Source organism: Cyprinodon tularosa, unplaced genomic scaffold, assembly GCF_016077235.1.
Source record: "Cyprinodon tularosa strain WSP-4 unplaced genomic scaffold, ASM1607723v1 ctg4, whole genome shotgun sequence".
Classification (NCBI taxonomy): Eukaryota; Metazoa; Chordata; class Actinopteri; order Cyprinodontiformes; family Cyprinodontidae; genus Cyprinodon; species Cyprinodon tularosa.
The window spans coordinates 1,236,264-1,259,521 of record NW_024039118.1 but is presented as its reverse complement, the minus strand read 5'-3'; the positions used below and the strand labels follow the sequence as shown (position 1 = coordinate 1,259,521).

At 37.7% G+C, this 23,258-nt stretch overlaps 2 protein-coding genes across 2 annotated transcripts in view; one reads left to right on the top strand and one right to left on the bottom strand.

The window, feature by feature from the left end:
• LOC119791644 (structural maintenance of chromosomes flexible hinge domain-containing protein 1-like) overlaps positions 1-18,187 on the top strand; it is a 56,143-nt gene extending 37,956 nt beyond the window's left edge. Inside the window, 28 exon segments of the mRNA XM_038297862.1 lie at positions 284-361; positions 485-587; positions 1,444-1,516; positions 1,775-1,908; positions 2,535-2,660; positions 2,739-2,963; positions 3,080-3,222; positions 4,256-4,341; positions 4,552-4,670; positions 4,785-4,946; positions 6,946-7,074; positions 7,188-7,264; positions 9,338-9,495; positions 9,577-9,686; positions 9,769-9,830; positions 10,218-10,305; positions 11,234-11,365; positions 11,504-11,659; positions 11,738-11,864; positions 12,710-12,829; positions 13,054-13,139; positions 13,226-13,342; positions 13,415-13,596; positions 15,633-15,754; positions 16,011-16,081; positions 16,149-16,317; positions 17,647-17,802; positions 17,881-18,187. Of these exon segments, the coding sequence (XP_038153790.1) occupies positions 284-361; positions 485-587; positions 1,444-1,516; positions 1,775-1,908; positions 2,535-2,660; positions 2,739-2,963; positions 3,080-3,222; positions 4,256-4,341; positions 4,552-4,670; positions 4,785-4,946; positions 6,946-7,074; positions 7,188-7,264; positions 9,338-9,495; positions 9,577-9,686; positions 9,769-9,830; positions 10,218-10,305; positions 11,234-11,365; positions 11,504-11,659; positions 11,738-11,864; positions 12,710-12,829; positions 13,054-13,139; positions 13,226-13,342; positions 13,415-13,596; positions 15,633-15,754; positions 16,011-16,081; positions 16,149-16,317; positions 17,647-17,802; positions 17,881-17,990 (3,421 nt within the window). The 3' untranslated portion in view covers positions 17,991-18,187.
• A 2,045-nt stretch (positions 18,188-20,232) lies between these two features.
• On the bottom strand, positions 20,233-23,199 carry LOC119791657. Its single transcript, XM_038297876.1, has 5 exons — positions 23,069-23,199; positions 22,849-22,952; positions 21,482-22,236; positions 21,026-21,421; positions 20,233-20,244 (listed from the first exon to the last, which is right to left on the bottom strand). The coding sequence occupies exons 1-5, from the start codon at positions 23,197-23,199 to the stop codon at positions 20,233-20,235; spliced, it is 1,398 nt and encodes a 465-aa protein (XP_038153804.1).
• Positions 23,200-23,258: the final 59 nt, after the last annotated feature.

The following is a 23,258-nucleotide window of genomic DNA, read 5'->3' as shown; positions in this document are numbered from 1 at the left end:
TTTCTTTTATTAACAGATTGCAGAGTGGCACTTTAATTTTTTCTATCTTTGAGCTTGATACAAATTTTGACACAGCTGCATTTTTATTTTCTTTATTTTTGAGCTTGCTGTTATTTGATGTAGATTTGTATTTAGATACTACTTGTTACTTCAATAAAATTGGAACATTTTAAGATTGTTGAATATTTCATTAGCATTGTGTTGGGGCGATGGGGACAGGCGGGGCTTGAAAATTCCCCCTTGTCCAAAGTGGGGAATGACAGAAAAAGTTTGAGAACCACTGCATTAATCTAAAGATGGAGGATTGTTATGGCCACCCCACAAAACCTCCTCCTCAACTCCAACCTGAACTTCAGTGCAGGTGGGACATTAATCAGTACTTAGTCTTTTTTTACAATCAAACTTTTCAATAATTTTTTTTTTTTTTAAACATGCTATATTGAATTTTTTTCTCTTTTACTTTGCTTTTCACTTAATCCTTAAGTGATCTGAATCCAAGGTTTGAGACAACAGCTCGTAGTGAGAACATGATAACTATCAAAGGTGTGAAAGTCACAGGAAAACTGCCTCATTATCTACAAACCAAGGTAATTGCTTTGGCTACATTCACACAGGAGGGCTTTATGCTCAATAACATTTTTCTGAATTTAAATACCGGCATTTTTCATGTGGGGGTTCATACTACTAACCTTGACTATCAGACTTCTGTCTGCATGGTTGAGGATACCAACGCAGCCAGCACATACAGAGGAAAATGTAGGCTTCACACTGTTTATGAAAGTAGTAATGATGTAACTGTCATTACTGCTATTATTAAAATACAACTCCCAATGCTCTAGAGCTTACTCCCCCCCCCCTACCTTACTTTGGGACACATATAACATTTGAATAATACTGCAAGGAAGGCGTACCCTGGTGGACTGTGGAGTGTTTTCGAAGGCTGAAAGTTAGGTGCAGTCTCTGCTCTCATTTGACAGTCGCACACAGCAGCACAAAAATGGCAAGCAGGGTCAAAATTACTTATTCTTACAGTAGTTTTGTTGGTCATGTGACTGAGTGACACAAAACTGGAAGAAAATTATCTAATTTATTGACAATCTTTCCAATATAGAAGTGGTTAAAATCTGATGTTTTAAGACGAAAAGATCAGAATTGTGATAGTCAAACTGAAGTGAAAAAGTTTCTTATTAAACTTGCTATAATGAATTCACACCCAACACAGTTGGAATCAATGAAATGATAAGGGCAACAGAGAAAGTTGGGTCTAATGTAAGGACTGATCAAAAACTTAGGGATGTGGCTGAATTGCAACTGTCATAAACATGATTTTTCCCATTGCTTGTTTTTGTAATATTGTGTGGCTCTACCAAGACAATAACATCTGATGGATGAAGGTGTTTACCATCATTTTTATTTATTTTTTTTTATTTTTTTTATATATAGAATTTTGACCTTAAAGTGATACTGCCTGGGCTTAAGGATGATACAAAGACTGTCAAGCTTACCCTTTCCCCTGGTAAGACTGATTTTATTTGTGAAGATACAAGTTCTCAAGAATTTGAGTTTATGGTCTCCTAATGGCTTTGGAAATACTTAATGTTTTTTTTTTATTCTAATGATCCTGGATTATTTTCCAGTGTCTTTAAATGGAATATATCCAGTTGGCAAAAGGTCCAAGAAGCAAGACACATTTTTTAAAATTGACAAAGTGACACTGGGCCTCTAATCTGTCAAAGAGGGAACACATTCTTCTTATAAATATTTACCTTTTCAGGAAATCCTCATTCACTTCATATTGAATCAAACACCGACTCAGTGGAGAATGGAAACCCAGTCTGCTTTATGATTGAAGTCCATGATGAAGCTGGAAACATCACAGCTAAATCTAAGCAAGAAGTTCGCTTCCAGGTTTGGACATAGACTGTTGTTTACCTTTAAGGCTAGCGTAATCATATTTTTTTCTTTTTTTTACCTTATAGGCTACATCATTCTAATAACTAAAAGCCAAACATCTAAAAATGGAGCAGCCCCTAAAACTTGCTCAAATCTTCAATAGCATGCTAAGAAATTGTATTTCCTATCTCCTATAGAAGTGTCTGGAAGGTAAATCATGCTAAACTGACGTGGTATACGTGAAAATATATTGTAGTCCATAAGCAAATTATTAATAAGCTTTCAAAAATACACCACTCTGAAATTTTTAAAAGGGAAACTGGAACAATTTCTAAGCTTTCCACAAAGCAATTTATATCACTTAAAAAAATCACATTACAGTTATTATTTTTCTATCTTATAACACAAAAATTACGTTAAAAGTTGTTAGATATGAAAACACTTGTTCTATTTGCCATGCAATATATGTATGGAAAGGTCTGAATATGTTAAGGATATAAATAATTGGCAAATTTCTAAGAAGTTTATTTTTTTATACCAGTATATTTATATAGCCTAAACCGTTATCCTGACCCTGATCTGACAATAATAAATATATTCTTAAATTGTTATTATTTAGATTTTTTTTTCTCGGCTTTCAGATTCGGGGGTTGCCATCTGTGATAAAAGACTGCAGCACAGGAAAAGCTGAACTTGTCTCAGTTCCCATTAACCGAGAAATACTCAATGGAGAGCAACAAATACTCCAAGCTAAATTTGACATGCCTGTAAGTTAAGAAACACTGTCCTAGCTGTATACTTCAAGGTTTAAAATGTTCCCCTCCTCTCTCTGTTCGTGCAATTAGGGCCAGAAGCAGGTTAAAGCAATCACTAAGGAGATGGTGGTCATGCCCAGCAATCGTATCTGTCGCATGGTGCTTTTCTGTAAGGGTGAGGAAATGCTGGTCTTAAGGAACAATGAAAATATTGATTGGCAAGCTGGAGGAGTACTGGAGAACCTGTTTTATAAGCTGTATGATGAGGCTGCAAGAGAGGTCCCAATCACGGCTGAAATTGCCTCCAATATTAAGGTGTGTTTGATATGAAGGACTTCTGGCTTTTTTAAGGTTGAATTTATTGGATTTTTATCTCACTGTGTGTTTCTTATTCTATAAATGTCAATGTGACTTTGTTGTCTGTATTTAAGGTTACATGGAAAAGAGATATTGATCAGAGAGATTTGCTAATGGGAAAGCTACCAGATCTACATGTTAGCACTCATGTGCAGGAAAAGCACTACTACGAGGTCTCCTACCGGGACAAGAACGTATCCTCCTGCTTTAAAATTGTGTAAGCACAACTTAATGACGGTGACTTAGTTTTTTTTTGTGTGTGTGTTCTTGACTGTACCGCAAATTAGCATATTGAGGGAAACGTCAGTTTTTGTTTGTACCAAGTATAATTTATGACTGAAATAAGCCCTAAAGACAAGAAGTTACATATAAGTGAAAAAAGGCACTATCCAGGTATTATCATCAGTCTGCACTATTGTTGACTTGTTAATGCAGCATCATTTCTAGACCTCTAAAGAAATGGTGATAAATGACACAAACAATACAAATAATACAAATAATCTATATGAAAAGGTGGAAACATTTCAAATGGCCAACTATTATCTTCTAAATAAGGAGCTCTGTAACCATATGCCCAAGCATGTGTGTATTAGGATAATAGATGTGTGGCTCAATCTCAAATTTTTTAATACTAATATTTTAACTCTAAGTTAAACATGTTTCTGTAAAAATAAATATATTTTCTAAGCTACTGAAACTCATTTAAATCAATAACTATAAACAACAAAATTATTTAATGATATCACAGTTCTGTAGCAATTTTATGTTTGAGAGTTAAAGTGTATTTAGAAAATTTTGGAAAGCAGTCAGATTAGCTTTTAAACTTATTTAAAGCAGCAGTAAGAAACAAAGCAGCTCATACTGCAAATATCAGGAGGTATAGATTCATTATTCAGCTTTGTTGCATTTACCGTAAGTACCCAAGTAAGAACCAAGTTGGTGAGTATAAGTTGCAATTCCAATAAATGCGACTGAGCAACTGCTGCATTTCTGTTAAATCACATAGTCATAGCCAGCTGCTGTAGTTCATGAATGATTTGGTGTAAAACAAATACTGAGTAATAGGGGGGGTATAATTACTTTTATTATATAGCTGTTATTTTTATTAGTTGCTCTAAAAACGTACGTGAATACTGTGTACTTTTTAAATGTCTATTTTTGACTCTTGAAATTGTAATGTTAAAATCCACCTTTTCCACTTGAAAACCAACTTCCTTCTAAAAATTTACATCCTTGTTGTTCTTTTACAGACCTTGCCCAGATGAACCAGCACAACTAAAATCCACTCTGACTCAAAGCACATTAAAGCTTGGAGAAACCTTATCTGGACACATCAGTGAGCTTATTACTAAAAAAATAATGCAAAAATGTTAGCTTGTTTTATGTTAGCAGGGTAGGACATAAAAAAAAAATGTGTTAAAATGACTAAATATGATTAAGTAAATGCCAAAAGCGGATGCATTATTTTTTCAGTGCACCTGGCCAGTTAAAATATAGAGCTTTAGATTTACATCATATTGTGATTTATCTTAATCCTTTTACACAGAGTTGCAGCTTGTGGACAAGTATGATAATGTATGCAAGAAGCTCACCCCCATGTGTGCTCAGTTGTTTTCTGTGGAAGCTGAGGGTCTGGACAAATCAGAAATCAAATTCAAATGGAACGTAAGAACACAGATGTTTTAACTGAAAATCAATAGGAATTTATTTATTCTGTTAAAATGTAAAATTTATTTCCAGGGAATGTCAAGCCTATTAAACTCCTCGTTGTATTTTTAGGAGCGCGGCAGCTCAATTGGGGTGATGGGAATTCGTTTCCTGTCAGTGTCTCCTGGTCCCAGAGTCATTTGCTTCAGTTACAAACACTTCACTAAACAGGTCATCCTCCAAGTAACACCAGGAATGCCTTTCCAACTTAAACTGGTCAGCGGTCCGGAACAGGTAGAAAACAAACAAAAAAGAGCAATAGTGGGAAATGTTTATAATTTATTCTTGTTCATTTTGAATAAACCTCATGTGGTACCAACGCAATGCTGGTTTAGTCTTTAGTGTATTAACCTAAGAAGGTTCAGAGTTCGATTCCCAGAGTCTTTCTGCATGGAGTCTGCATGTTCTCCCTGAGGTTTTCTCTGGGTACTCCGGCTTCCTCTCACAGTCCAATAACATGACTATTAATAATATATATATATATATATATATATATATATATATATATATATATATATATATATATATATATATACCGTAAATTCTCTAATATAGGCCCGGGCCTTTATTTCACTCAAGTGCATCGCGGTCCAGGCCTTTATTGGATAGAGGCCAGAATTAGAGACAGGCCTCTATTGCTATTTGAGCAAAACAGACTACCAGTGGAATGAATAAAAATGAGATTTTGTGTCTATTTGAACCTATAAAACACTAGGTTCATTTATTGAAAAAGTACAGTTACCATGTCTCGCTTGGTTTGAAGTAAAAAAAAAAAAAAAAAAATCCTCCAATTCTGTTTAATTCTCCTCCTCAGTTTTTCTCCTCCTCTTCATCTCTCCCTTTAATCTCCTCATCACTCGCGCTCCTCCTGTTCTGCTGCATGTCTGTTCTCTTCCTCGCGCAGACGGGCAGCAGTCAGGGCCTGTCGTCCAGCTGCGCAGGGCTGTGGTACTTGTATGTTACTACCACAAGTATAATGTTAAGGTATGCCCAGAAAAAACGTTTATAGCCCCGGCCTGTATTAGAGACCGGCCATTATTTACCTCCTCTGACAGCGAGACCGGCCATTATTAGAGACCCGGCCGCTATTGGAATACAGGCCAATATTAGAGAATTTACGGTATATATATATATATATATATGGGGTGGGTGCACTATACCATTTAATGAATTATTACTTATGTTCCAATTAATTACATCCTTAATACCTTTAACTTAATTGTTCAGAATTTAGTAGTTATTTTACTGCCACTCTCAACCATAAGTAGCATATGCAGTTTACTCATATGCGTAGCACAGACCGATTCTGTTTACATGCTTTATTCATTGTACGTGCAGTCTTTGTAAATCCCTCTCAACCCCCCGTCATTCACTGCAAAAAAAAAATTCTCACCACACAATTTAGACTCCTTATTTGGAATACGATCAGGCCCTATACAGATTGATGTAAATAAGTAGTTCCTATATGTTATGTTATAAAAATATATTAAATGACCTCCTTCCTTAAAAAAAGATTGAGGTAATGGTGTAGATATTTTGAAACAATAAGCTTTCTTCTTTTTTTACATGCTTGTTGAGCTATGTATGCTAACATCTGATATCACTACATCTTTTTGTGTTGGTCCTCCATTTGTCAGGGTTTGGTAGTGGTTTGGAGGACCCAAATGCAGAGGCAGAGAGGCTGAGGTGAATACTTGTAGATTTAATGATGAAAATGGTTAACAAAGGTAGGAATCCAAAAATTGAACTAAAAATGTAACAGACCAGAACCATGGAGACGTCAAGGGAAAACATGTACAAGGAGCCAGGGAGAGACGAGGTGAGACGACAACAGCGAAGACAGGACTAGCATCAACAAGGAACCAACAAAGAGTGAGAGCAGAGGGAGAACATAAATAGGTGACAGACACAAAGGGAATGCTAACGAGCTGACAAGGAGCAGGTGTGAGAGGAGACAATGAGGGAGCCAAGGGGAAAGGAGCACACACACACACAAGAGGGCAACAGAGGACAACAGAAAAAATGAGAACTAACATAAATCTAGAAATTACAACAAAAAAGGAATTAAACCAATAAAACTAGAAAACAAGGAGCAAAGTAAAGCACAACATAACCAAAACCATGACACCAATAAGCTGGTGTCTTTCTAGGATATACAAAGATCTTCACTTAATTTCTGTGTAACCTCCTGATTTTCGATGGAACATTAACAACTTTTTTTGGTCTTATTTAGCCATTGCAGGTATTGAATTGTCAAGGTATTCCAACACCATTTACTGTCCAGCTATGTGATAAGTGGGGAAATCCTTCTCCGGACAAAAACTTAACTGTTGAGATGAAACCTTCACCTGAGACACTAAAGGTTGGTTTTAGAAAAGTAAACATGCCTAGCTGTCTGCAATTTTAAATTTTAAAATTTAGAAAAAGAGAATAATTCTGTTTTAACAATATTATGGATTATTGTTATTGTTTCAGCTGACACATGTTAAGTCACAACCCATGGACTCAGAAGGGAAAGTCTGCTTCACTATTAATAATCTGAAAGGTTCAAAGTAAGTCTCAAAAACGCACCATGTCCCAAGTTTGGTGCAGTTTTACAGAAACTGGGCATCCTATTTGAATTCTTTACTACTACATGCCATGGTTATGTTTTTTATATTTACTTTTATTGTCATTTTGCAATTCATTTTTTCTCCATCAATCTATCATATTCTTTGGATTTTTAAGATTAATGGCTCTCTAAATGATGCAGTATTGGGACCTTAGAAAGTCGAGAAGACAAAACATGAGAAGTCATAAGTTCTTTTTTTATTGTAACATATGTAATGATAAACTCATACAATAAGCTTCATATCACTCATTAGATGTCCTATCACTTTGTTATGTGTGAAGGAAAAGTAACGCTGCCTATGATGCCAAACACAAACACTATTAACCGTGTTGGCAGCCTGATGCTGTAGGGATTTCTTTAACAGGGACAGGGAAGTTGTTAAAGGCACCAAATTTATATAACTAATTAGTCACACTGACCATTCAAAGGACTTCAGACTATTAACACATTCATCCAACATCACTCACTAATGCTCTCATATTCAAACACTAATATGCAGATCAGAAAGCGAAAAGGCTGTCAATGGTAGGACCAGCATGCATCTGGGTCGGCATATGTTTTTTTTTTTACCAGCACAAGAGAAGCATGGAGGAAATGTTTCTGTTTTTCTGTTTGCTTGCCTAAGGAGAATTAAACCAAGAAAACCTGGAATTTTTTTTCTTTTGCTTGCATAAATTACTTGTCCATGGTGCATCTGAGGCCTTTGGGAATCTTTTTGTGTCGTCAAAGCTGGGCCACAACAATATCTGTCTATAAATTCAGATGAAACTAACCCATTACATAGACTACAGGTATGTCTTGAAACAGAAGTTATAGTCTTTGGATTGGATTGAATTGACCTGTTATTTAAACCCCATATCAAAGAGGTTTCTAGAATTTCCTTCTTTCATCTGCAGAATATTGCAAAAAATTAGAAATGTCCTGTCCAGGTGTGATGCTGAGAAACTAGTTAATGCATTTGTTACTGCACTATTATAATTCTTTACTATCAGGAAGTCCACAAACTGTAGTTAAAAGCCTTCAGCTGATCCAAAATGCTGCAGCCAGAGTTTTGATGAAAATTAAAAATAGAGATCATATCTCTCCTATCATAGCTTCTCTTCATTGGATTCCTGTTAAATCCAGAATAGAATTTAAAATCCCCCTCCTCTCATATAAAGCCTTAAATGGCAAAGCCCCATCTTATATCAGAGATCTGATTGTTCCTTATGCTCCTAAAAGAGCACTTTGCTCTCAATCTGCAGGTTTACTAGTGGTTCCTAGAATTTCTATAAGTAGAAATGGAAGCAGATCTTTTAGTTATCAGGCCCCTCTCTTATGGAACCAACTACAGTACCAGTTTTAGTCTGGGAGGCAAACACCCTTTCTACTTTTAAGGGTTGGCTTAAAGCCCAGAGCCCAGAAAACCTTCTAAAAAGGTTAAAGGTGAACTTGAAGCTCAAGGAGACTCAGTGTCAGATTGAGCCATCCATTGTTGTTTAGGTCAAAGTGGCTTAATAGGAGACGATCAAGGAGGACACTCTTGTTGAAACCAAATCATAATAAGACAGACTGGAATTTGCCAGACTACATGGGGACAAGCCACAAAGCATCTTAGAGGATGTCCCATAGAGAGATGAGATATATAAAAAAAATAACTTTTTGCTAAGACTCATCAGCTTATTTCTCACAGGCTAAAAAAAGGAAACCTATCAATAAAAGGACACTGTCCCTACTGTGAAACACGGAGGAGGCTCTGTTGTGCTCTGGGGCTCAGGGCATGTATATAATATGCTGTGTTATTGTAGCATAGATAACCCCCTCCTCCATACCACCTAATTTTAATGCCCGGCTTTCACATCCTCTGTTCTTGATCTGTTTTATTGATATTCTGACTGACGGAACAACTAAGTTTTTCCATTTCAACATTTTCCAGAGACTACCACAAATGTCAGCTCGCCCAGAGATTTTAATTTAGACAGATTTGCTATTCATTACAGGTAAGACTTCTTTCTTTACTCCTTTCCTTCTCTAGAGGGTCCTACATACTGGAGTTTAAGGGTTCCTTAAATGGCAAATCCATCCCTGGTCCATCAGTGAAACTCATTCTACTCCCTGATCCCAACAAACCTGTGAACCTGTCAGTGAAATACGATACACATGCCAGATTCCCTGCTGGAGGCACATTTCCAGGTTTTTATTTCTTGATAAAATCTTAGTAGCCTCTTTTCTTAACAGTTTGGTAAATTAATTTTAGCTGTATGTGATCTGCAGATTTTTCAGTGACTGTGCTTTCTGAAGAGGGGAGTCAGATGAAGACTTTTAAACCTGAAGATCTATCTATGTCCCTGTGGGAGAAAGGGTCGGCAACACAACCTGAAACAGTAAGTGATCAAATATCATCATGAGTCTCTACTCATTGTAAGTAAGATATGTTCAATAATACACTTAACATTCATTTTTCAGGACATTATGCCAACATGCGGAAAACCTATTAAAGATGAGGAGAATCACTGTTATCGATTTAGGTGATTTAATTTTAAATAATCTCTATTTTGCATTCAGTTATTTTTATTCAAAAAGTATTTTATTAATGTCACCATTATAAATATTGTACTTTAAGTTTTTTTTTCAACATTGGCTTTTTGCTAAATGTTTAGAGGAATAGAAAATTAGGATAGCTGAGATTTTAGGGCTTTCGTTTTTATCTGCTCGATTTAACAGCTGATGCTCCTATTTCTATACAGTACAGATAAAGCAAGGGCAGGGACTAAATAAAGGCACTTATTCATAATCAAGCAACCTAAATAGTGAGCTAAAGGAATGTTAACTTTTACTTAACTAAAACAGACATCAAATGGCTTTTCCTAGACAGTTTTTGGACATGTGTGAAACTTGTGTGTGCTTTACTGCAGAGGAGAAGCAATCCCAAAACATGCAGGGGAGTATACTGTAGAGTTTGCTCTACAAAGCAACAAAACAGAGGATCAGCTTAGGACTCAGGTAAGTTTGCACACATTAATAAAGCACAGTTCGGCGTTGAGTATGCATGCATTAAAAATGTAAAATAATAATACCCATAGCGGCAAGCAGCTATTGTAGCTTAAGGTAATTGAATGTCTCTGCCTCCAGGCCTCAGGATAGCCAGCAGATTATATAATTGATTGACATACATCTGTTCTTCTGTCTATCTACATATGTGTTAGTAATTTGGTAGAAAACTTTACACTTCACTTTAAACAATTATTCTTTATATGCAAGTTCTGAGTAGTCAGTTCAATGGTCAGAACAAGGTCCAGGTAATCAACATGCTTTGCCAGTAATCAGATACCCTTCTGGAATAAACAGATGGCCCAAGGAGAAAATTCAAGCCACTGATGTTAAAACACAGAATCTATTCTCCATGCAAAGGTGGATTCCACCACAAATCCAGCATGCACAGATTATACACTAAGCACAAAGAAGGAGGTAGAGGCCCAGTGAGCATCAGGACGCCAATAAAGATGAAACATCCAAGCTCCATGAATACATCAGGGATAATCCAACGGATGAGGCGATTAGTAAATGTCTCAGACAGTGGGGCTGGAATTGAAGGAACTGTAGGAACTATCAAGGGAGGAAAAAAATCCCTGCATGGGATGTACCAACTTACGGATGGCTAAAGTGGCAGATATGGCAAATCCTCCAATGGCCAGAGAGAGCAGGGCTAAAGCACAGCACTGAAGCACTGCTCATGGTGATATAGTCATTGCCCTCTGACAATGAGCTGATCAACCATGGTGCACTTAAATACTCCACAAGGTCTTAGTGGCTTAAAAGGCTAAGTTCTCGTGTATTGTTTCCAGTAAGATGTTTTAAAACTTTGTTTTAGGTATTGTGGAAATTTGGTTCAAAGCTTTTGCTGATCTTTTGATTTTTCTCCCTCTCATAGATCAATATAAAGGTGGTGGCTAATGAACCAATCAAACTGGAACCCGAATGCCAGCTAGAAACCCCAGTTGTTTTCCACTGTATAGACATCAGCAATCGAATATTGGTTGAAAATGTGACGCTAAAGATTATGGTGAGCTCCAGTCCTTTCAAGGCATCAGATTTACTCTTAACACATGTCAGCAAAAAAACTCTGAATATCCCACCCAATAGGAAACATCTGTTTTTGTTGTTGTAATTGACAGCTTTAGATTTGTTGAATTCTTTGCAGGATCAGCATGGTAATCCAGCTGGGCAGGACTTGAACGGTAAGGTGTTCATCTCAATGAAGTGTCCTGACGGAGAAATACCCAGAAGTCTCCCCTTGTTTAAAGACAAAAACAGCCACGTCCAAATTAGCTTAAAAGAAGGAACTGCCAATATTGATGTGAGTAGCACTCTTTCTGCAGCATAAACAACTTTTATGTTTGTCATCACAGAGAACTTCCTTTCACCTCATCTTTAGAGTTTAGCAATTTCAGAGAACAGTCCTGGTGAGAACGGAAGAAGATATATTCTCCTCTTCAGGCCTGAGGTGACGATGCCGCCCACATCTCTTAGTCCTTTTGAGCTGCCCTTCTATTTTTACAATGGTACACTTTACAAACTACATTTAATAACAAGCACAAAGCTTCTTTACAGATGTAGAAAAAAAAAATTTGAAAGATAAAAAACTTATATCTCATGCAGTATTAGTTTGAGAATAACATAAATGGATCTTGTTATTTAAACATCAAACAGATATTGCATTATGAACAAATATTATTTTAGACAAATACAATCTCATCGCTTGAGGTTTTTACTGTCAAAATATAACAATTTAAAATGTAAAAGTTCTACAAGGGTATTTTAAAGATCCCTGGATGCGAGTCATTCTTGTACTGTAAATGAAAGGTCAAGTGTTCTGAATGCTATATGTCAGATAACGAAATAAATTATAAGCAGCTACTTTGCATCTTATACAACAAAAGAGTAAAAATTTTAAGTCTATTAGGAACCTTATAATTATTTAATCATTATGTTTAGTGCAACTAATGTAGTTGTGGTAAAACTTGATTTAAAAAAAGCAGTTACCAAAAAGTAATAAAAAAAAGTAATTATTTAGGCGAATTACTTGTAGGAGTAGCTGTACTTTTTATGTTTACTAGAGTAATATTCTTGTTTAGTATTACTACGCTTATTTAGCTAAACCTTTTGGTTTAATGTAGAATGCTGCCACTTGAATTTGTGAGTTGTAGGTTTGGTTTCAGCTTTACACACAAAGCCGTTACCTTTTAAAGATTTGAAGCAAATAATTAGCAGTATTCAAATGTAGACCTATTTTGCGAAACTAAAAGTCTAGTAAAACCTGAATGAGCAATCATTCTGTAAAAATAAAAATTATGTTTGATATAAATTCCTGATATTCACGACTTTTGTCTTTCTCTTGACATTTAAGATGCTGAGAACCAGCAAAAAAGATGTGAACTGATGAGGAGAAAGGATCGGATGAGTGAAGCTATTAAAGAAACCAAGAAATCATTAAATTTAATTCGTGAAAAAAAGGCTTCCCTTGAAAGTAAGATATTTTTTATATTAACGCTATATGTAACTGTTTCCCTTAAGGGCTGTATGCTTTCCACAAGGTTTCACTAAAATGTCTTTTATGAATGGGTATGTTTATTCATAGTTGAGATAGACTGGCCCTTCTTAAGATACCAGCATTTCTTCTGTTTTTTTTTATATGATTTCTACTCCCTTTTTCTGTTCCTCCTGTAGCTTAAAATTTTATTTTTACTCTAGATGAGGTCAAAGACACAACAGAGAAAGAGATTTCTTTCAGAAATTAGCTGAAACACAAAGGCCTAAAAATAGAACACCAGTTATCAGTAAGTCCTTGTCTTTTTCTCAATTTTGTGTTTAATTGAATTCTCATGTATTTTTTCAATAGGACATGTATGTTATCTTTTTTCAGATTGAAGAAATTGCAGAACATCTAAAACAGACGAAAGTAGAGGTTGAAAACATAGAGAAAAGTATCAGAGTTTGTTCCATTCCTAACAAATTCAGCGGGCCAGATATTCTTGGAATGGTGATTAGGGAGATTTAAAAGCAGTATTCCTTTTGAGGTCTGTGTCTATATGCGTTGTCTTGCTGGCTGCAGGTTGGCCACTTGGCTTTTGTTGCTGATGATGATGCTGCAAGGGTTATCTCCTGGCACCTGCAGGGAGACATGGACTGCGTCATCACCACCACAACACAAGCAGCTCAGAAACTCCACCAAAAACCAATGGGCAACCAGCAGGTCATGCCTCTCGACAGCATTCTTGTGCACCAGGGAAGCCGGTAAAACAATATTTAGTAAAAATATGCCTAGATTGAATCTTTCTTAGAATGCATTGTTAAATAAATGTTTCCACTTTGATGGCTCTAGACTCAAATTTGGTGTTCATGTACAGTTTTAAACTATTTTAGTTTAGTACATATATACATTTACATTAGGGTTGGAGTAAAATTTAAGCATCACACTAATGTATGTGCTGTAGAATTCACCTCGCTGTAAGGAAAGCAGCCAGAGTTGGTGTTTGTGGTCATGTACTGGTTTCTAGTTGTACTTTGACCCACATCCGCACACAGCTTTGGTTCTTAAACCCAACTCCCTGAGAAGGGATAGGATATTTCTAGGTAGACTAGCTGTCAGTGTGGATATAAAAACAGACCTTTGGCTAAGTGCCCTTGTATTATATTTTTTCTGCAATAAGCCTTTTTTCCAGCTTCTGGTTGCCATAGGAAAAGCTCTGATTGATGTCTGTGTTTATGCTCTGACCAGTGGTTAAGATTACATTGAAACACCATGGCAGTATCATGCTGTGTGCATATTTTTCTTCAGGTAGCACATGACAGCTAGCCAGAGTTTATGGAAAGATTGATGGATCTAAATAAAAGATAATTCTAGAAAACAATCCTATCAGATTTGATAGTTTACTGTCCAGCAGAAATACAGCTAGAGGAGCATAACAGATTTAGAGCTGTGCTACAAAAGTGTAGATCAAAATTTTTTATTTTTTTTTTAGAATAATGCGATCTGAGTGGAAATCTACCTCTAATTTGAAATCTATGGCAAGAGCATAAAACTGAATGGTTTATAAAAATTATGATCACATTATTATCATTATTGTTATTATAATTATTGCTGTTATTAATGTTGCTATTAAAACTGTTATGCTATCAAAAATTAGAGACAAGGCATCAAAAGTTAGAATAACTTGTATTACAGCTTCTTTACCAGAAGAGGGAGACAAATCATGAAAAAATATTTAAAGAATAAACAGTAGCAACTCTTTTTTTCTCTTATGTAATACTCGGATAAATTTTGTGTTTTTCTGAAAATATTTTACCTTTACAGCAATATGTATAAAACGTGACAAAAGTAATATTTTTGACCATTTTGAAGAACAGACACATCTGGATTAGAATCATTAAGATGGAAAACATAAGTGCTTTACCATCAGATTTAGTGAGTTAAAATCAAATATTTTAATTTAACTCATCATTAAGGGGCTGCTCAGGGGAGCAGTGGGTAGCACACATGTTTACTGTAAATTGCGTTCCTAGGGTTTCTTAGAGAAAAAAGAAATGAATGAATGACTTTATTTCAAGGGGCTGCACAGTGGAATTGCTGCATTGGAGCAAGAAGGTTCTGGGTTCAATTCCCGGTCCGGGGTCTTTCTGCATGGAATTTGCATGTTCTCCCTGTACATACATGGGTTCTCTCTGGGTACTCTGGCTTCCTCAAACAGTCCAAAAACATGACTGTTAGTTTAATTGGCTTCTCCAAATTCTCCATAGGTGTGAGTGAGTTCATGAATGGTTGTTTATCCTGTGTGACTCTGTTTTGCCCTGCGATGGACTGACGACCTGTCCAGGGTGTATCCCGCCTCTCACCCATTCAAAGGCGTGACATAAAGCGTGACAGAAAATGAATGGAATAAAATATACTATCACAAGATATAATCACCTTAATATAATGAGAACAAATGGCATTTTCTTATTAGTGACAAACTTTGGAAACAATAAAACAAAACATTGGTCATTTTATAATTTTTAAACACATGTAAATTACCAATAAATAATTGATAAGTGATATTTTTTTTCCTGTTTTTTTTTTGAATAGTTGGAATGTTGCTGTGTTTTTTGCCTACTATTTATGGGCAACAAGCTTTGATCACCTCACTAAACATTAAATCTGCATTTTTTTCAGAAATTAAAAAAATATATATATGTTCATGTGCATTCTTCTGCAAAGCTGAGAGTGAGAATCCATTATGGAAATATGTTTATTTGACATTCCCTTTTCAGTAAAGGTTTTGAATATCTTGCAGACTCCTGCCACACATAAAACATGGCAGAGAACTTTTTAAACCTACTGGGAACCCAGTCTTTGCCAAGGACCTGCTGATTTATCTCCACAAAGAGAGTTGTGATCCAGATAAACTGACAAAAGGTGACGAGTTTTTTCTCCGCTACATGTTCACCACTTTAGATTTATTATTTAAGTCTAGAGATTACTTTGATTTCCAGACAAATTTGAAGTCTTTATTAAGGGTTCTTGTATCTTAAACAGAAATTAGGCATCTTTTACTTTAGTAAAAAGTTGTTGAATATGATTTATTTAGGTTTATGTTTACTTTACTTTGGAGGATAAACTCTAATAAGGTATTATCCAGTCTCTGAATGCATCCCTGTTGTTGCCTTACCAGTGTTTAAAAACCTCCTCGGCGACACGATCCTGATGGATGACTTGAACTCAGCCACTAACTACAGGAAAGAGGTGAGAGATTTTTACTTACAAAGTTGTGTCATCCTCGGCCTCGGCTTAAATGTGTTGCTGTTCGCAGGTTGTGGAGAAGAGGATATTTTGTCCTACCATACTGACCCGAAAGGGAGACAGGGTCAGTGCCAGGGGCAAATTCGGAGGGAAAAACAACAGAGCACCATCAATTGACCAGTTAAAAGTGTTTGGAGCTCCTCTACCACCACACTACTTCACACTGAAAGATCAAATAGGTGACAGCTCATGCTAAAACTTTCTTTATTTGCCTATTATCCTGAAAGGGCTGAAACAATTGGATTTAATCATAATTAATCGATTATAAAAATAACTGTCAACTAATTTAGTAATCCATTAATCGTTAACTGTGTGTAGAGACTCTTAATTGTGCCTTTAGCTGACAGAACAGTCCAGATTGAGCAGCAATTATACAAAGCTTGTAAAAAAATTTAAACATTTTGCATTTAAAAGAAAACAAAACATTTTTGTCTGTCAATATGCTCCATCCAAAACTCAAGTGGAAACGTTTCGGTTTCACCTGGTTTAATTTTATAAAAATTCTTCTTGAAGGAACCTTTGGCTATCCGATTATTAATCGAAAAATTATTCACAGATTAATCATTTGCAAAATAATTGCTAGTTGCAGCCCTTTTTACTTTCACCATTAAAGAGACATTTTGTAAAAATATCTATAAAAAAAAAAAATTCTTTTTTATCTGACCTTTTACAACTAAAACATCATTTGTTGAACAGACTGACACCTCAGTTGTTCCACGCCGATACATCTTTAAGCCTGTAGCCTATTTTTCTTGGATGTACTTCAGGAGGATGTTCAGCAGATGTGATGTCAAGCCCGTCATTGTGAAACGGGTCAAACCAATTGAAGCGTTAAATTCAAGATGGATTATGTGGATATTCAGAAGTGACTGGCATCCGACTAAACTCAGATACCAATAGCAACTCAACATAAGGTGAAAAAGTAGAAAGGAAAAACCAACCTGAAGAGCCAGCTGCAAGAATGACCCAAAGAGTGCTGCAGTTCTGTGTTTCTGCCACAAGTGGCAGTATAATTAGAAAACTCAATCATGCTGATGACACAATCTGTTGATGAAAAAGGTTGCAGATCTTTATTTCTTAGGAGCAGTAGCTACTGCTGGTAGAATGCATTTGATCCATGATCATTAGAAAGTGTTAATTATTTGAAGGTTTGCTGTTATCTGAAAAATACACAATACAGCATAGCAAGAAATCAAAATGAACTAAAAACTTTCTGGAATATTGTAATTTGTTCAACTTAGGTAAATATGGTTTGCCCTAAGGATAAGTTCAAATGTGAAAAAAAAGTGAACTCATTCTCAACAATTAGGATTGATAATTTCATAATCAGGAACAGTATAGTGGCTAATCAGGAATAAAATAACAGACCAAAGATTTAGAATGTTTCAGTTGTCCAATTACTATCCAGTCCTAAGATGATTAAATAGGAAATAGATTTATATATCCATGATAAATCTGTCTGTATGTGTCTGTAAACATTCATGTTTTAAAATATAAATTTATTTCAGATGCGCTTCGTGAGTACCAAGCACTAGTGGAGAAAAAAAAAGAAGCAGAAAAGGAGCTTAATGACCACAAGTTAACAACGTTCGATGAAATGCTCCAAAAAGACACAGAGAGAGAGAAAATCGATAAGCAGCTAGAAGAGATTGAAAAAGAACTTGGTATGCGTTTCCCCTTTAGTGATTTGATTTATTTCAAGTTCTGTGTAACACAAACAACATTTTCTTTTTGATTTGTAGAATCTGTATCAGTGAGACCAGGGAAACGAGCTTCTGGAAGCTTGGAGTGGCCTGTGATCCTTTCAAAGCGTCCCAGAGAGAAATCTACAGACAGCCCAGAAAGATTTTAGCTGAACTCGGGCTATGGCATCTTTATGTCTTTATGTTACTGTTACATTTTATAAACTGTTACTTAATTTTTTTGCTTATTTTTGGACTTTCAAATTGTGAGCATGATGCTTTTTGATGTTTTATTTTTTTGTGTATCATTGTGTGCAACACTTTGGCAAACTGCATTTGCTCAATATAAATATTTAATCTGATTTGATCTCTCACAGCACGCATTCAAGTACTTTCTTTGTCTTTGCTTCATATTCCTCCTTTATGTAAACTTTTCTTAAAGGGATAGTTCGGTATTTTTGACATGAATCTGTATGGCATCCCCATCACCAGTGGCATGCAATCACACTGACTTACCCCTGGCAGCGTCCTGTGAGCAGAGTTATCGTCCAGTTTTGGTCAAGCCGAAAGTAGTCCGGCAGGTTTTTGGGAACAGCGAAATAAAACTTTTCTCTTCCCAAAACATTATGTGTTCAAAAGAGTGATATTTTTGCATCCCAAAAACATTGTAGTGGAAAAAGTCACACGTCGTTATCAATTGGTCCTATTTTCTCTCTGTTCGTATCAGTGCGCGCCGTCATTCAGACAGCGAGCCCAACAACAGCCATGTCTCCCTCCGCCTAGCTGGGCGATAACTCTGCTCACAGGACGCTGCCAGGGGTAAGTCAGTGTGATTGCATGCCACTGGTGATGGGGATGCCATACAGATTCATGTCAAAAATACCGAACTATCCCTTTAAGTGTTCCTTTTGTTATTCTTGAAATACCAAGAACTGAGAGCCATTTACAGGTCCTCATAATATTAGCATGTTGTCATAAAGTTCATTATTTTCCATAATGTAATGATAAATCTTGAACATTCATATATTTTAGATTAATTGCACACTAACTGAAATCTTTCAGGTCTTTTATTGTCTTAATACAGATGATTTTGACATACAGCTGATGAAAACCCAATATTCCTATCTCACAAAATTATCATTTCATGAAAAAGGTCTGTAAATGAGCTATGCACCTAACTATCTGAATCAACAGATGAACTCCAAACACCTGCGAAAGATTCATGAGGCCTTTAAAACTCCCAGCCTTGTTCATCTCTCAAAACCCCAATCATGGGTAAGACTGCCGACCTGACTGCTGTACAGAAGGCCATCATTTACACCCTCAAGCAAGAGGGTATGACACAGAAAGATATTTCTGAACAAAGAGGCTGTTCCCAGAGTGCAGTATCAAGGCACCTCAGTGGGAAGTCTGTGGGAAGGAAAAAGTGTGGCAGAAAACACTGGACAACGAGAAGAGGTGACCGGACCCTGAGGAAGATTGTGGAGAAGGGCCGATTCAGACCTTGGGGGACCTGCGGAAGCAGTGGACTGAGTCTGCAGTAGAAACATCCAGAGCCACCGTCCACAGGCATGTGCAGGAAATGGGCTACAGGTGCAGCATTCCCCAGGTCAAGCCACTTTTGAACCAGAAACAGCAGCAGAGGCACCTGACCTGTGCTGTGTGTTGGTCCACTATGTTTTATCAAGGACAGGGTCAATGCAGCTATCAGGAGAGTTTGGAGCACTTCATGCTTCCATCTGCTGAAAAGCTTTATGGAGATGAACATTTCATTTTTCAGCACGACCTGGCACCTGCTCACAGTGCCAAAACCACTGGTAAATGGTTTACTGACCATGGTATCACTGTGCTCAATTGGCCTGCCAACTCTCCTGACCTGAAACCTATAGAGGATCTGTGGCATATTGTGAAGAGAAAGTTGAGAGACGCAAGACAACACTGTGGATGAGCTAAAGGCCACTATCTAAGCATCCTGGGCCTCCATAACGCCTCAGCAGTGCCACAGGCTGATTGCCTCCATGCCACGTCGCATTGAAACAGTCATTTCTGCAAAAGGATTCCCGACCAAGTATTTAGTGCATAACTGTACATAATCATTTGAAGGTTGACTTTTTTTTTGTATTAAGAACTATTTTCTTTTATTGTGGGGATGAAATATGCTAATTTTGTGAGATAGGAGTTTTCATGAGCTGTATGCCAAAATCATCAGTATAAGGACCTGAAATATTTTACTCAACTCAACTCAACTCAACTTTATTTATAAAGCGCTTTCAGTCAGCCAAAGCTAAAATCAAAGCGCTGTACAGGTCATTTGAGCAGATTATAAAACACAATTATCACCATAACACAGGACAAACTCAAAGATTAAAAAAAAAAAAAAAAAAACAGTAAGAGCAAAAAAAAGTCGAAGTCTCACTCAAAGGCCTGAGAGAAAAAGTGGGTCTTTAAAAGGGTTTTAAAAGAGCTGAGTGTAGGGGCCTGTCTGATAGAAAGGGGGAGGGCATTCCACAGTTTGGGAGCTGCCACAGAGAATGCTCGGTCCCCTCTGAGCTTCCGCTTTGCTCTAGGTGCTTTTAGAAGGAGCTGATCAGCTGATCTAAGGGACCTAGCGGGGCAGTAATTCTGTAGTAGCTCAGAGAGGTATGGTGGAGCTAGGCCATTTATTGACTTATAAGAAAATAAAAGAATTTTAAAATGAATTCTAAAATGGACAGGGAGCCAATGAAGTGAGTCCAGGATTGGTGTTATGTGTTCCCTCTTCTTTGTCCCAGTTAAAAGTCGTGCTGCAGCGTTCTGTACGCGCTGCAAGCGAGAGAGGGAAGACTGGCTGACGGGAGGCACTTGGACCAAAGACAATAATCTCGGTTTTGTCATCATTTAACTTCAAAAAATTATGTGACATCCAAGCTTTGATTTCATGAAGACAGTTGTGAAGGGAAGACAAAGACAGGGCCCCATTCTGATTTACCGGAATGTATACTTGTAGGTCATCAGCATAGCAATGAAAGGAAATGCCATACTTCCTCAGGATGGAATCCAGTGGGAGTAGATAGAGGGAGAAGAGCAGTGGCCCCAGTATTGACCCTTGTGGGACTCCATATTGTAGAGAAGCAGAGGAGGACTGAGAGCAGCCAAAGTCAACACAGAATGTTCTGTCTGCTAAATAAGACCGGAGCCATTCCAGCGCTGAGCCGCGGATGCTCACAAGGTGCTGAAGCCTAGCTAGTAAAATGTCATGGTCCACCGTATCAAAAGCAGCGGAAAGATCAAGCAAGACTAAAACCACATTGTCACCACAGTCAGATGCGAGTAAAATGTCATTAAAAACTTTCAATAAAGCTGACTCAGTGCTATGAAGAACTCTGAAACCAGATTGAAAAACCTCCCATGAATTATGTTCATCTAAAAAGGCCTTTAATTGATTAAACACTATTTTCTCCAAGATTTTGGATAAAAATGGTAACTTGGATATAGGGCGGAAGTTTGCCAACACCTTTTGGTCAAGTCCAGGCTTCTTGACAAGGGGCTGCACTATTGCATGTTTAAATGCTATAGGGACCACACCGGTAGAGAGACTAGAATTAATAATATCCAGGACCGTTGGTCCTATGCAGGGGAGAACTTCCTTAAAAAGTTTGGGGGGAAGTGGATCACAAGGTGAGCCAGAGGGTTTAATACTGTTTGCTACTTTCTCCAGTAAAGGGAGAGTCACGGGATCAAACTGATGGAAAACAGCAGAGCACTCCAGTAGCGGCCAAGCGTCTGGCCCAAGATTGAAGGAAGGACAGGGGTCAGAAGCAGAAGAGTGTGTGATCAAGGCTCTAGTGGAGGTGATTTTATCAGTAAAGAATAAAAGAAAGTCATTGCAAATGTCCTTAGAGGATTCTAGACAGACAGTTGATGGAGCATTAAGAACAGAGTCAATGGTTCTGAATAGCATGCGTGGATTATGACAATTTGCTGATATTATGTTTGAGAGGTAATGTCTTTTTGCATCCTTTACAGTATTTTGGTATTGGCGCCAGCAGTCCTTTAAAATTTGATGTGACACCTGCAATTTGTCCTTCTTCCACTTACGCTCCGCCCTGCGGCAGTCTTGTTTGGCGGCTCTGGTCGTGTCATTAAACCAGGGCTCAGCTTTAGTTCTGGGCTGCCTTGTTTTATATGGTGCTACAGAGTCCAATATGGTTTCGCAGGAGAAGTAAAACCATGAGCTTAGCGCCTCAGTGTCAGAGGGCACTTGGTCAGCAGTCAGATCCTGAAACGCAGCCGAAAACTTGCCAGCCGTGAGAGGGTTAAAACTCCGACAGCATCTGCGAGTGGGGGCTTTGACTTCTGGGCCTGGCATGTTGATATCACAAGTCACAGTCATGTGATCCGAAAGTGCAATGTCACTGATCTCCAGGTTTGATACGGCTAACCCATGGGAGAAAACGAGGTCAAGAATGTGTCCATGTTCGTGTGTGGGAGCAGACACTGATTGTAGCAAGTCAAAAGAGTCAACAATGTTTAAAAAATCTTTCACCAAGGGCTTATCGGGGCAGCACACGTGAATATTAAAATCGCCGATGATAAGAACACGATCATATGAAGACATCACGCTTGCTAAAAAATCTGAAAATTCGTCCAAAAAGTCTTTGTTGTATTTTGGGGGCCGGTAAATGACGGCCATCAGAACAGAGTCAGTGCGACCCACCTCGAATATGACTGACTCAAAGCTTGCAAAAGAGAAGGTCAATCGTCTACATTTGTATTTGTCTTTAAACATGACCGCTATGCCCCCACCTCGGCTTTTAGTACGAGGACAATTAAAAACATTGCACCCCGCGGGTAGGAGTTCAGTTAGAGCGCTTGACTCACCATCACGTAGCCATGTTTCCGTAATACACAGGAAGTCCAGACAGCGAGAGTTGAAAAATTCCCGTAGAATAAATGTTTTGTTTGTCATCGATCTTGCATTGACCAATCCGATACGGGAGAAGGACGTAGCCAGAGCTGGTTGTATTCCAACGGGTTGTAGAGTCCTACAGAGGAGCTTGAGGTTCGGAAAGTTCACTCTGCGCCGTAGAATCCGAGGAAAGGAGTTTGGCTTTGATTCCCGGCCCTCGACCAGGCCAATGAGTGATGTTGCGCTGTGGGCAACAGGATCCCGGGAACGCCAGGACACCAAATATCCGCAGGGATTGTCCCGTGTTTGTTGGAGTTTGGTGATTTCCCCCGATCGTGCCATACAAAGCTTTAGCCTCACCAGCTGTCCGCTGCGTCTGCCACGGCGGTGGCGAGACCGGCGGCGACTTTTTCGCCGAGGAGTCGGAGAGGGACATCTGCACAGATGAGCTGGAATTTCCCACGGGCAGCGGGACAACGCCCTTCGTTCATCCGGATTTGTCGGAGAAAGATTATATTGTAAGTCCAAAAGAGTTTGGCGGTCGTAGACC